The sequence below is a fragment of the Passer domesticus genome, chromosome 10, assembly GCF_036417665.1.
Source record: "Passer domesticus isolate bPasDom1 chromosome 10, bPasDom1.hap1, whole genome shotgun sequence".
NCBI lineage: Eukaryota > Metazoa > Chordata > Aves > Passeriformes > Passeridae > Passer > Passer domesticus.
In genome coordinates this window covers 28078425-28090953 of record NC_087483.1, presented here as the reverse complement: position 1 = coordinate 28090953, position 12529 = coordinate 28078425, and the positions used below count along the sequence as shown (strand labels likewise).

General features: G+C 62.5%; 2 protein-coding genes across 2 annotated transcripts; one reads left to right on the top strand and one right to left on the bottom strand.

Annotated features, from left to right (window-relative positions):
* Positions 1 to 248: 248 nt before the first annotated feature.
* On the top strand, positions 249 to 5623 carry PRKAG3 (protein kinase AMP-activated non-catalytic subunit gamma 3). The gene is made up of 12 exons (XM_064434835.1): positions 249 to 330; positions 1184 to 1223; positions 1499 to 1728; positions 1813 to 1894; positions 1981 to 2039; positions 2315 to 2360; positions 2482 to 2536; positions 2638 to 2764; positions 2867 to 3032; positions 3206 to 3243; positions 3473 to 3619; positions 3698 to 5623. Exons 1-12 carry the CDS (start codon positions 298 to 300, stop codon positions 3812 to 3814), a joined length of 1140 nt encoding a protein of 379 aa, XP_064290905.1. The 5' UTR covers positions 249 to 297; the 3' UTR covers positions 3815 to 5623.
* Positions 5624 to 6366: 743 nt separating this feature from the next.
* Positions 6367 to 11688, bottom strand: LOC135309008 (sterol 26-hydroxylase, mitochondrial). Its single transcript, XM_064434823.1, has 9 exons — positions 11431 to 11688; positions 9170 to 9360; positions 8706 to 8905; positions 8426 to 8623; positions 8127 to 8287; positions 7619 to 7785; positions 7313 to 7394; positions 7028 to 7228; positions 6367 to 6929 (listed from the first exon to the last, which is right to left on the bottom strand). Exons 1-9 carry the CDS (start codon positions 11662 to 11664, stop codon positions 6804 to 6806), a joined length of 1560 nt encoding a protein of 519 aa, XP_064290893.1. The 5' UTR covers positions 11665 to 11688; the 3' UTR covers positions 6367 to 6803.
* Between the last annotated feature and the right edge of the window lie 841 nt (positions 11689 to 12529).

Below are 12529 nucleotides of genomic sequence, written 5' to 3'. Positions count from 1 at the left end.
ACCGCGTCCCTGGCTCCTGGGGGACGGGGGTCCGCGGAGAGGGGTGTCCCTCCGCTCTCTGCCCCCTGCCATCCCTCCATCGCCCCCTCCCTCGGGTCCCCAGGACCAGCGCTGCCCCCGGGCCCGCCTAGTTCAGCCCGAGGCTGCTCGGGGCCGCGGGCGCTGCTCGGTGGTGTCGGCCGTGTCCCCCCCCCGGCGGTGGCGGTGGGGGCATGGCTGGCATTGCTCGCTGACACTCTATCTGCCAGGGCCACGCCAGCCGCGGGCCCAGAATAGCAGCGCTGCCCCGCAGATAGCATGGAGCAGCTCCGCGGCCCCGCCGCGTCCCAGGTACCGTAAGGCTGGGTGGGGGGCGCGGCCCTGCAGACCCCCGAGCGGGGAGAGGCCACCCCGGGGGTGCGAGAATGTGGGCGGCGACGGGCCCCTTCCCACGGACATGCAGCCCTGGGGACAAGGACGTCCTTGTCCCAGCTGTGCCAAGCCCCTTGGGAACGGTTGGGGCAGGTTGTGCAGGGTCTCTTCCTTCACGGTGTTGGCTCTGGGTTCCTCAGGGAGTGGTCCCTGTCTCTGTGCCTTCATTATTTTAGGGTGGCCCGTAAACTTTGGCTCTGTCAGGAAGGTTTGTGGCTGGGGTAGCTCTTCCCTCTGCACGTGCTGCTGTATGTAGGGTCTCCTGGGGACGGGGGAACGGGGGCAGCCGTCTGGCCCTCTGGACTCCCTCCTTCCTCGGGCTGCTGCTTTGTTAATGTAGGTTTCCTGGGATGGACATGGTCCCCGGGAGGGGCCAATGGGGTTGGCGAGGCTCTCTGCACGGGAAGAAGCAAGAACGGAATTTACACCTTGGGATTGGGAGAGGATGGGCGCGGAGCCGCTGTGGGACATGCTTGGCTCCAGCAGCAGAGAGAAGGCAGGAGGTCCTGCCATCCATGCCTTGTCCTGCTCTGGAGGCCCCTGCTGTCTCCCCAGAGCAGGAGAAGGGTGTCCTGGACTGGAGCCACCATGGAGACTGCAGGCTCTGGGGGTCCTGGGCTGGTGGGGGGTGCCCACGTCCCCACCCTGAAATGACAGTTCTCTGCCTGGCTTGGGTGGGCCAGAGCAGCTGGGTGGGTGCAGGCAGAATCCATGGGTGAGAAAAACACTGGGTTGACTCCAGCTGATCCCTCCTCACTGTGTGCCCTCTCAGGTGGCGCTGCGGGATGCTGTTGTGTGCCCTGAGGAGGAAGGTGGGTAGCAGCAAGAGCCTAGGTGTGTAGGAGGGGGGGCTGCCTTACCATGTGACGAGTGCTTTGGTCCTCTGCCCACCCTGCCCATACCCCTCTCCTCAGCTGGAGTCTGCCACAGGCTGGAGAACTGCTATGTGCTGCCCCTGTGGAATAGGGAACACGGGAGCTCTGTTGGGAGCATCCCCTGCTCCCCCCAGGCAGGAGGGTACTGAGACCAGCAGCTGTGACCCAGCAGCTCAGCTTACTGGCTAGGGCTGGGGTGACTTTGCCTGCAGGGTTTCCGAAGGCTGTATGCCCCAGGGAGGAGGAAGAGGAGGAGGAGGAAGAGGAAGAATACAGGAGACCTGTCACCTTCACACTGGGAAATGAGATACTGGGGCTGGGCCCACAGGCTGAGTTTCAGACCCCTGATGCTGAGGTCTATATGCACTTCTTGAGGAGCCACTGCTGCTATGATGCCATCCCCACCAGCTGCAAGCTCGTTGTCTTTGACATCTCCCTGGAGGTGATAACCTGGGGGATGAGTGGGGACGGGCAGTGAAGAAGCAGGCTTGGGGATCCTCTGAACCCCTCTGCACTCTGCCAGCAGATCAAGAAAGCCTTTTTGGCACTGGTGGCCAACGGGGTTCGTGCTGCCCCTCTCTGGGACAGCAAGACGCAGAGCTTTGTGGGTGAGTGCCAGAAGCAGTGCCTGGCCCCATCCCCTGCCTGGCAGAGAGGGTACAGGCAGCGCTGCCAGCCCCACCTATCTCCACAGGGATGCTCACCATCACCGACTTCATCAACATCCTCCACCGCTACTACCGCTCACCCCTGGTGAGTGCCGTGAGGAGGGCTTGGGGGATCAGGGCATGCATGGCGCAGGCAGCGGCTGTCCCCACCACTCCTGGTCCCTTCTTAATCGCTAGACAATGACCAGGGGATGATTCCGGGCCATGCCAGCATCCACTTGTTGCTCCCCTTCTTGGCTCCCAAAATGTAATCCCTGTGTTTGGGTCATGGGGTGCGATGCCCAAGGAAAGGGGCAGTGTCTCAGAGTGCCCTCAGTCCCCCATGGAGTCACCATGACCAGGGCATTTTCCTGCCTCCAGGTTCAGATCTACGAGGTGGAGGAGCACAAGATTGAGACCTGGAGAGGTAAAAAGCATGTGGGTGGCTGGGCTGATGTTGTCACACAGGGCCTGGAGGTGGGCTCTGGGGTTGTGGGGCTGCAAGAGAGGGCTGGAGGACCTCCTCTCACAGCTCTCTCCCTTGGCAGAGGTGTACCTGCAGGGCTCCCTCAAGCCACTGGTCTACATCTCTCCGAGCAATAGGTGAGAGCCTGTCCACTGGGGGAGAGCACACCCCTTGGAGTGGGGGTGTGTGTGCACCTGAAGGCAGCCCTATCCCACCACGATGTCCTCATCACCCACAGCCTCTTTGATGCTGTCTACTCCCTGATCAAGCACAAAATCCACCGCCTGCCTGTCATTGAGCCTGTCTCGGGCAATGTCCTGCACATCCTGACGCACAAGCGCATCCTCAAGTTTCTCCACATCTTTGTGAGTGCTGGGGCTGTTTGTGCACACTCATGGCTGGTGTCACAGGCAAGGGTGTCAAGGTACATGCAGGTGCCAGCCCAGCCCTGCCCTGTCCCATTGAAGGCTTCTACCATCCCCAAGCCACGCTTCCTGAAGAAAACAGTGCAGGAACTGTGCATTGGCACCTTCCGTGATCTGGCCGTGGTGGCTGAGACTGCCCCAATCTACACTGCCTTGGAGATTTTTGTGGATCGCCGCGTCTCCGCCTTGCCTGTCATCAATGATGCTGGTACCTGGGGAGGGAAAAAGTGACGTCCTCATCTCCCTCTGCTAATAGCTCCAGAACCATCCCTACCCCAAACGCCTCTTCTGGCCCTTGGGCTGCCCCTTGGGGTGTGGGAGGAGCATGGCAGCCAGTCCCTAGGGCTCCTTCTGCAGCCCCTGCATTGTTTCTCTTTGCAGGGCAAGTGGTTGGCCTGTACTCGCGGTTTGACGTCATTGTGAGTACCCCGAGTGTGTGCATGCCCAGGATCAAGTTTGGCCCCTTGCATGCACTGGTGGCGTGCTTATACCCGTCTGTGCCCATGCAAACCCACCCCACGTGCATTGTCATGCACGTGCCAGTGCACATCTGCTCTGTGCACCTCCTGGGCTCAGCGTCCCTTCTGTGGTGGCACAATGGGGTGCAAGGTCACCGTGGGGCGCTGAATGGGGGCACATCTATCACAGCACCTGGCGGCCCAGAAGACCTACAACAACCTGGACATCAGTGTGAGGGAGGCACTGCAGCAACGCAGTGTCTGCCTGGAGGGAGTCCTCACCTGCTACCCCCATGAGCCTATGGAGGACATCATTGACCGCATTGCCAAGGAGCAGGTGGGTGGCCGGGGTGCCCTGTGCCAGCCTGGCTGCCAGCTGCCCAGCCTGCCCCTGATGCTCTGCCTGCACCCACAGGTCCATCGCCTGGTTCTGGTGGATGAGAACCGGTACCCGCGGGGCATCGTCTCCCTCTCTGACATCCTGCAGGCCCTTGTGCTCACTCCTGCAGGTATTGATGCTCTTAACTCTTAGCCCACGGTGCTCCATCTTTCTCCACTTGCACCCTCAATTTCTCTCCACTTCAGGTAGGCGCCACCCCCCCGTTGCTGTGTGCCTGTCCCCTCCCTGCTGCTGGGTCACCTGCCTCTGCCCCAGCCAAAGTGGTCCTGGGGCACGGAGGAGGCTGGGGCTGGGGTGTGGCAGCGCTGGGTGCCCAGGTGGGGACAGCAGGACCCAGATGCTGCTTGTCCCAGGGGTACACAAGGATCACAGGGGATCCCTGGTGACTGTGAGGAGGGATGGGGGCACCTTCCATGGAGACACTCTGCCAGAACCCCATTCAGGCAGCGTGTGGAATGCAGGTTTTGCAGGTCCCTGGGCTTTGGGTTGGATGAAGGTTTTGGGGTGTGATGTACCCCAAGACAAAAGCCTATTTTTGATCTTGCCTCATTCACCTCCAAGACCTGAGCACCTCCAAGGGACACAGAGTGGGCAGACCCCCACTCACACACCCCACACATGCTGCCCACCACTAGCCATAAGCAAAACTTGGCCAGCCCATGGGCTCCAGCTGGCAGAGTCCCCCACCCCCCCCACTTGCAGCAGCCCCAAAACTGTCTGTTCCAGAGGCAGGGCTCACTCCCAGGTGGCACTGGAACCACACTGCCTGGCCACCTGCAGCTGGCTCTGCTCACCCACTGCCTGGTGAATCCTCACTGGCTATGGATGGGCACGGTCCTGGCACCCACTGTGGCATCTCTTTAGGGGTGAAATGAGGAGGGGGGAGCTGGCTCCAGTTCCCAACTGCTTCCCAAAGGTAATTATGCTTCTTGGGGTGGTGGTGGGCAAGGGATTGGGACAGGCCTGTGCCTACCAGTTGCCCCAGCAGTGCCCAGCTGCTCTGCACAGAAGGGGACTGGGAATGGTGTGTGTTAGCCACAAATGGGATATCCCCCTTGCCCCCCTCCCCCCATTCCCCCCACCACAGTGCCTTTGCCCACCCTATCCCTGGTGCCCACAGGGGTGGGTGTATCAGGAGCTGCAGGGGACACTGAGATGTCCCATGCCAGCCAAGCTTCTCTCCCTCCTACCCCAGGGCTTGCACACAAGCAAGGACTGGAGGAAAGACCCCAGTGTGCACTGGGATGGTTGGAGGGGCCATGTCACAGGGTGCTCAGTCCAGCACTGATCTGGGCTATGGTCTCACACGCTCTCTTGCCCCACAGGCATCGACAGATCCTCACTCTGAAGACACCAGGGAAATGTCACTGTCTCGTCTGACTCGGGGATCTCTTGTGTGACCTGTGAGAAGGAGGCTTGGGCCCGAAGGCTCTCTGTGGGGAGGACATGCCTGTCCACCCCAGTCCCCGGGCTCGTCTTGAGTCCAGGGCTAGATCCTGCCGGTCTTGGAGAGGCAGAAACACTGAAAATGGGACCCCGGGGTGCCTCGTGCCACTGAGCACACAGTGATGCTCAGTGGGCACGATGCCGGAGGGGCTGCAACACGCCTGCAGCTGGGCAGAGACCCAGACAGCCCCAGAGGACCTGGCCACCCCTCTGCCATCCTGCTGATGGATCTGAGCGTTTCTGTTGTGGCTTCCTCCTGGTGAACACAGTCCCGCTGTCTGTGCTCGGTGCCTGGTAGCGTAGGCTCAGCTGCACACACAGGCTTTTTTATTGTAGGGTCACACGGGGCTGGAGCTCTCTGGCAGAGGCACAGTCTGTGCCAGAGCTGGCAGCAGGATGGGCACTTGCATGGAGACCCTGTGCACGTTTTGGGGCGGGCAGGGGATATTTATTTATTTGTTAGTCTGTTCAGCCTTGCTGTAACAAAACAGCCTGATCCAAGAACTGCCTCTTGCCTTTCTGGGGTAAAGCTGGGCATGCCTCCTCTGGAGAGAACCAGGCTGGGGAAGGGGTGCTGGCTGTTTGCCAGCAAGTTTGGCACTGGCAGAGTAGTACCTTGGCACATGTGGGTAGAACCGAGGGGATGGGGACACAAGACATGCAGTCTTAATCACCTAGGTGATGTGCAGGTCCCTTCGGGGACACACTGAGGGACAGAAGCTTTGGAACCAGAAAGGTTTCTGCCTGCTGCTTCCCTCAGTCCAAGAAGAAGGAAAGTATGAGGGGTTCACAGTTAAAAATGTCCCATGCCCCATCCCTCAAGGACTCTGGGCAAATGGCAATGCATCCCCTGCCTGTGGCTGCTACCAGCTGTGAGCCTTGCAATGGTCCTGGCTTGGGGGTAGGGGATGCTGAGCTGGTCTTTCTCTTCCTGCTTTGTCTGCAGTGAGCCCTGCCATTCCCCTTATCAGTGACCCCGTATCAGCATCTCAGTGCAATAAGGCTGACAGTGGGAAGTCCCAGGATCTAAACACCCCTCCTGAGCCGGCTGGCTCTGCCAGGGGATGCAATACCAGTGCTGGGTGGTGACAGACCTCCTCCCATCATGAGGAATGTGTTATTGTTGTGCTTTCCCAGGACCAGGGCTGGCTCTGTCCCTTGGGAAAGGCGCAAACCCCAAACACCACCAGCACTCAACCCTCCCCTGGGGGCAAGGGGAAAAGTGAGGCACAGAGAAGTTTCTGAGGCCAAGGTCAGCTGTTCAGAGAGGACCCAGATGTCCTGGCTCCAGGCACAGATCCACGCGCAGCTACACAAGGACAGGACGATGGAGACACCGAATGGCTGCAAGCCCCCTCCCTGCTTTCCCCCAGCCCCAAAAGAGCTCCCAAGCTCCTGATGCAGCCCTGCTGGGCACGGGATGGGGGGAACACAACCCCCCTGCAGTGTGTCAAAGGCACAGCAGTTCCCCAAGCCTCCTGCTGTTTTGGGCAGGGGGCTACTAGTGGCCCAAGGGTGATTTGGGAGCAGTCTCTCATCCCCCCCACCTTTCCCACTGTGGGGCTGTGAGCCCCCTGACCCAAGCAGGCCAGGGAAGGGGTTTGCCTTCCTGTCCTCCTTGTGGGGCAGTAAGGGGGATCTCCATCTGGCACCCAGGGTGGGGGTGGACGTGCAGTCAGGGGGCTCCCGGGCGGGCGATGAATTCCAGGTTGATGGGCTTGTCGGCCACCAGGACGATGCGGGACACAGATGTCACTTCTACGCCACGGGGGTCCGGCCGCACCTCAAATGCCTGGATCATCTGTGGGGAGAAGCGGGGTTGGCAGTGCCTTGGGGACTCCCTGGGACGCCCATCCCAGCTCATGGCAAGATACCCGAAGAGGAGGGATCCCTACTTACCCTGGCAAGGGCCAGGTGCATCTCCAGCTCAGCGATGCGGCGCCCGACACACGCGCGAACCCCGTAGCCGAAGGGGATGGAGCTGAAGGGGTGGTGAGGGGAGCCGTGTCCCCGGAGCCAGCGCTGGGGCAGGAACCGCTCGGGCTCGGGGAAGTAGGTCTCGTCATGGGACATCGCGTAGTGCGCCAGGACAAAGAGGGTCTGCGGGGCGGGAATTGGGGTTTAACGACCCCGCCTGGCCCCACGGAGCGCACTGCGGGTCCCCACAGCACAGCCCCCACTCACATTCTTGGGGAAGAGGTAGTCTCCGATGACAATGTCCTTCTCGTAGAAGACTCTGGCGTTGGTGGGCACCACAGGGTAGACTCTGGGATATGGGGAGAGTTAGTGGGGGAGCAGGACTCATCTGGAGAGCCATGAGAGAGTGAGATGCAGGCAGGACAAGGCTCAGCAGCTCCCCAGTGGGGCAGGTGGATATTTGCAGTCCAGAGGGACTGAAATCCAGCCTTGCATCCTGCCTGGTTGGTGCATCCCCCTGGAGAAGGGGCTGGTGACCAGGACCTCAGGGCAGGGGACACAGCTGGGATGTACCTCAGGGTCTCCTTGATAATGGCCCGAAGCATCGGCAACTTGGGGATATCCTCAGCAGCAGGAAACCGGTCGGCAGGCACAACAGCTTTCAGCTCCTGGTACAGGGTCTCCTGGATGCCTGGGTCCCGGGAGAGGTGGTACAAAGCCCAGGACAGCGTGTTGGAGGTCTGGGGAGTGGAGCACCAGGGGGAGTGAAGGAATTGGGGCCAGTACCTGAGCAGCCTTGTGCCAAGCACAGCATCAGTACGGCACCAGAGAGCCCCTGCTCTGGTATGCAGAAAGTCAGGGGTGAGGGGCAGCAAGCACAGGGGAGAGGGAGGCAGGGAGCAGGATACGAAGCAGAGCAGAGGACAGGGTCTGTACTGACCAATCCCTGAGGGTTTCCCTCTGTGGGGCATCAGCCCCAACAGGGCTAGAGCTCTCAAGGGTGGGTGAAGCATGGCCCCATGGGTTCCCCTGGGCACGGAGCACAGCAGGGATCCCCTGACAGCAGCTGCCTGGCTCTCACCGTGTCCACACCAGCCAGCAGCAACTCGGCCACGCTGCCATAGACCTCATCCAGGCTGAGTGTGCCACTGGCCAGCAGGTAGCTCAGGTAGCCGGACACCTCCTTGCCACGCTCCACCTGCCCCTCCAGCTCCTCCATCTTTCGGTCAATCAGTGTCTTGCCTGCAGGGACAGAGAGTAGGAACCAGAGCTGACAGAGCAAGGGCTGCCAAAAAGACATTTGGCCAGGGACTGCCCCACTTTTGAGGGTCCTTAGGGAGTCCAGTGCCACCACACTAGACCCCCATTGTCACCGCTCACCAAAGGCGAAGATGGTGTCCCAGCTGTCCAGGTAACGGTCCCAGAAGGGCAGCACCTTGCGGCTCCATCGGGGCAGGACGGTGGCAAAAATGGAGTTCTTGAACATGAGGTTGATGGAGTCAATGAAGCGCTGGGTCTCAGCAGGGACCTGCTGCTTGAGGCACCCGATGCGGGTCTCGAAGAGGATATAAGAGATGCCTGTGGGGGACAAACAGCATCCAAACCTCTGGAGGAATGGGGATGGTGGGACAGGGCAGGGGTGAGGGAAAGGACACCCTACCTTCCAGGGCAAAGCGGTAGAGCAGGTTGGCCACGTCCCCCACCAGCACCCCCGAGGGGCTGCGGCTCCGCTCCTCCCGCAGGCGCACCATCAGGTCTGACACCACCTCCCCGATGGCGTCCGCGTACAGCAGCGCCTCCGAGGGCTTCAGCAGCCGCTTGTTGAGGACCTGGCGCAGGCGGTACCAGCGCTCCCCCTCCCTGGATGGGGACGAGGCTCAGCGCTGGGGACGTGGACGGGCAGGGAGCAGTGGCTGGCAGCAGTTCCCCAATCCCTGTGCGTGCACTCTGCACCCCAGGCTGGAACCATCCCAGGGGTCATTCCACCCACCGTGGCCATGCCCTTGGTGGGGACAGGCAGCTCGCAGGAGTGGGAGTAATGCAAACTGCCACCTGGGCCCTAGAGGTGAGGAAGGGGCAGGAGATGCATGCTGGCCCAGGGAGCAGAGCCAGGGCAGGACTCACTCGGTGAAGGGTCCGTAGGGCAGGCGCCGGGTGTCCCGGTGCTCCTTCCACAGCGCCATGTCGCTCCGCATCGGGTACTTGCCCTCCTGCCGCAGCAGCTGCTCCAGCACCACTGGGCTCCCAATGTTGATGTTCCTATAATGTCCGAAGGTTGACTTCCAGATAGGTCCATAAAGGCGTCGGGATATCACCTGTGATGCACAAAGTATAGCAAGGTCAGTGGGACGAGCTGGGTCAGATCCTCCCGGCCCCAACACTGCCCTGAATGTGTCTATCTGCACCCATCCCATGGACCCCTCAGCATCACCTCAGCTCAAGCACCTGCCCCTGGCACCCCCAAGCTGGCAGCATCCTTGAAGTGCTCTGCAGATGGCCTGGGCTGGTGTCTCTGGGCTCATTTCCTCTCCCAGCACCAAGTACACCAGGCGCTAACCCCTCAGCACAGACTGGCACATCCTTCACCCACCCCAGAGATGCAGAAACAGCCTGGTGGGTCTTTTGGGGAAGGAAGACCAAGAAGGGACAGCAGGGACAGAGACAAGTGCCAAGCACAGGAGTGTGCTGAGATGCAGGACCATTGCAGCAACCACCAGCAGGACTAAGTCCTGCTGCTTCCAGCATGGCCCCATCTCTGCTTAACCTGGGGACAACAGTCATTGAGTGGGTCCTTGAACTCACCACCCAGTAAGGGTGGTTAATGATCAGCAGTGGGAAGGCAGCACCAGGCTAGGGCATGACTGGGCTGCTCTCAAAACAGGCTGTCACCTCCAGGGCATGGCCCCAGGGCCACAGGATCACAAGCCAGCTAGGGGATGTTTACCAACATCAGCCCTGCTCTAGGCCCTGTTGGCTGCAGGTCCCCTCTCCTTGTCTGCAGCCACAGGTGCCACGCCTGCTTCCCTGGCCGGGAGCACCGTGACCTCCAAGTGCATCCCTTGGGGGCAGCTGGGCAGCCCTTTGCAAGTGGATCTGAGCAGGGCCGTGTCCAAAGGCCACTTTCCATCCCACCCAGGCACTGCCAGAGCCCCTGCAGAGCATGGCCAAGCATGGGGGGCATGCAGGGGACTTAGCAGGCAAGCCCTGGTCCCCATTCCCCGTGGCTGCGGGGATGCACGTGGTACAATCTCCCTTGGTGACTGTCTGCATCGCAGCCTGCGCCTGGATTCAGCTGGATTCGTCACCACGGGGAGACGTTCCTCGTGCATGGTGGCAGGAGGAGGGGGAGGGACGGCCGCCCCGGTACTGCAGGCAGCTCGTGGGCACGGGGCAGCTGTGCCCCGGCTTGAAGCCTGCCCACCAGCATCTGCTGGCAGCCAGGACCTGGCACAGAGCAGGCCTTGGAGAGCTGGGCTGTGAGGAGCTAGAGCTGCCTGGACCTGGGGAAAGGCACCTCCAGAGCATGAGGGCATCTTTCTGCAAAGCCAGGCTGTGTCCCAAGGGCAGGAGGGAGCCGGAGGGAGCTCCAGTGCCTACACCCTGAAATCCCACTGTCCTGTGACAACCCCTTCTCCAGCCAGCAGTGCCTGGTGCTCTGAGATGCCAGGGAGGCCTGATCCCGCACGCTTCTCGGGCTGGTCAGAGCTCCAGGGCGCTGGAAGATGCCGCCTGGCTTGCAGCCAGCCAAGCCCATTGCTTGCTTCATCCGACGTATGAGGAAGTGTTGACAGAAGAAAACAAATACCTCTGCCTACCCCTCCCCTGTCTTGGTATCATCTGCCCAAAAACCTGCCCAGTCACCTGCACCCAAAACCGCTGCTCCCTCCAGCTGTCACAGCCGTGAGCCCAGGGATGCCCGGACCCTGTGAGATGCCCCCGAACCTTTGCCCTCAGCTGCCTGACCGGCTCGGGGATGCTGGAGCAGCCCTGGGCAGGCTGGACCCTCCCGAGGTCACTCGATTCTGCTGCCCCTTTCTGCCTGCTGGCCCCAGCATCACCGTACGGCGCCGGGTGTCCCCCACCGCCCAGCCCCTCTGCTCCCTGCCCTGCCGCCCCCGCTCACTCCCTGCCGTCACCTGTCGGCAGCAAACCCCCTCCCTGGAGCCCACCTCCCCTTGCCCCCAGCCCGCACCCACTCCCTCCCTTGCAAAGCCCCTCCGGGTGCAGCACCCTCCCCGCAGCCCCCCTGCAGCCCCTCCATGCCACGCACCCCTGCTAACCCTCCTCCTCCTCCTCCCCCGCTACGCCCCGTGCAGGGTCGCCAGGCCCCCACGCAGCCCGACCCCCGCACGCCCGCAGCCCCGGGCCGGGCTGCCCCGGCGCACCTGCAGCCGGTGCGTGTGCAGCAGGTAGCCCCGCAGGAACAGCCAGACGAAAGTACGGAGCAGCCCCGGCCCCGGTAGCTCCTCCGGTCCCTTCAGGCGCGCCGGCCCCGCCGCCGCTGCCGCCGAGCCCCCGGTCCTGCGCGGCGGTCCCGGGCTGCTGCGCGGCGGCGGCGGGCGGGGGCGCAGGAGCAGCGGCAGCAGCGGCCACCGGGCCCCGCCGCTCGGGCCCGCCATGCTCCGTCGGCAGCGCACGGGACGGGGCGGGGCGGGGAGGCACCGAGGGTGGCGGGGGGCGGCACCGGGGGCGGCGCGGGGGGCGGCGCGGGGGCGGCGACCGGGCACCGGCACCGGCACCGGGGACTGAGCATCGCGCGCTGGGTGCCGCGCACCGGGAGCGGAGAATCGCGCACCCTCCGCGTTGCGCAACGGGAATTGGTCCCGGCTGCTGCGCTCTGGATGCGGGGTACCGGCTGCTGCCCAGCGGGGACCGGGCACGGGGCAGTCCGTGCCGTGCGGCACACCTTTACCGGGCCGTGGGGACCGGCTGCAGCGTGCCACGTACTCGGTACAGCACGCTGGGTGCCACGAGCCATACACCGAACACTGGACAGAGCAGGCACCGGGGGCTGGGTGCTGGAAATGGCCCCAGCGGTACCCAGTGCCGTGTGCTGTGCGTGGTGGAACGATGCACAAGGCAGCTGGCAGCCAGCTCTGGCATGGCACGGCAGGTACAGCCCCCTGGCACGATGGAGCCTGTGGCACCAGGTGCCGTATCCTGGGCATTGCACACCAGGCACGGCACGAGGGCTGGGCACAGCACCAGCCAGGGCACAACATGTGCCAGCATTGGCATTGCCAGCGTTGACTCTGGCACTGGGTATCACATCCCAGACCCCGCACGCCCTGCACCAGCTCCAGGTTCACCACTGCGCTGCTCTTTAGGTCTGCTTCCCTCCCTGGACTGAGCCCTCCTGCCCTGCTTCTGTTCCCTGCCTGTCACCCCCCTGTGTCTGCCTTGTCCCCCAGCAGTGCTGTGGGGAGCTGGGTCCAAACTGTCCCAGACTCTCAACAATTCCTCCAGGCACTGCCAGCCAGGAGC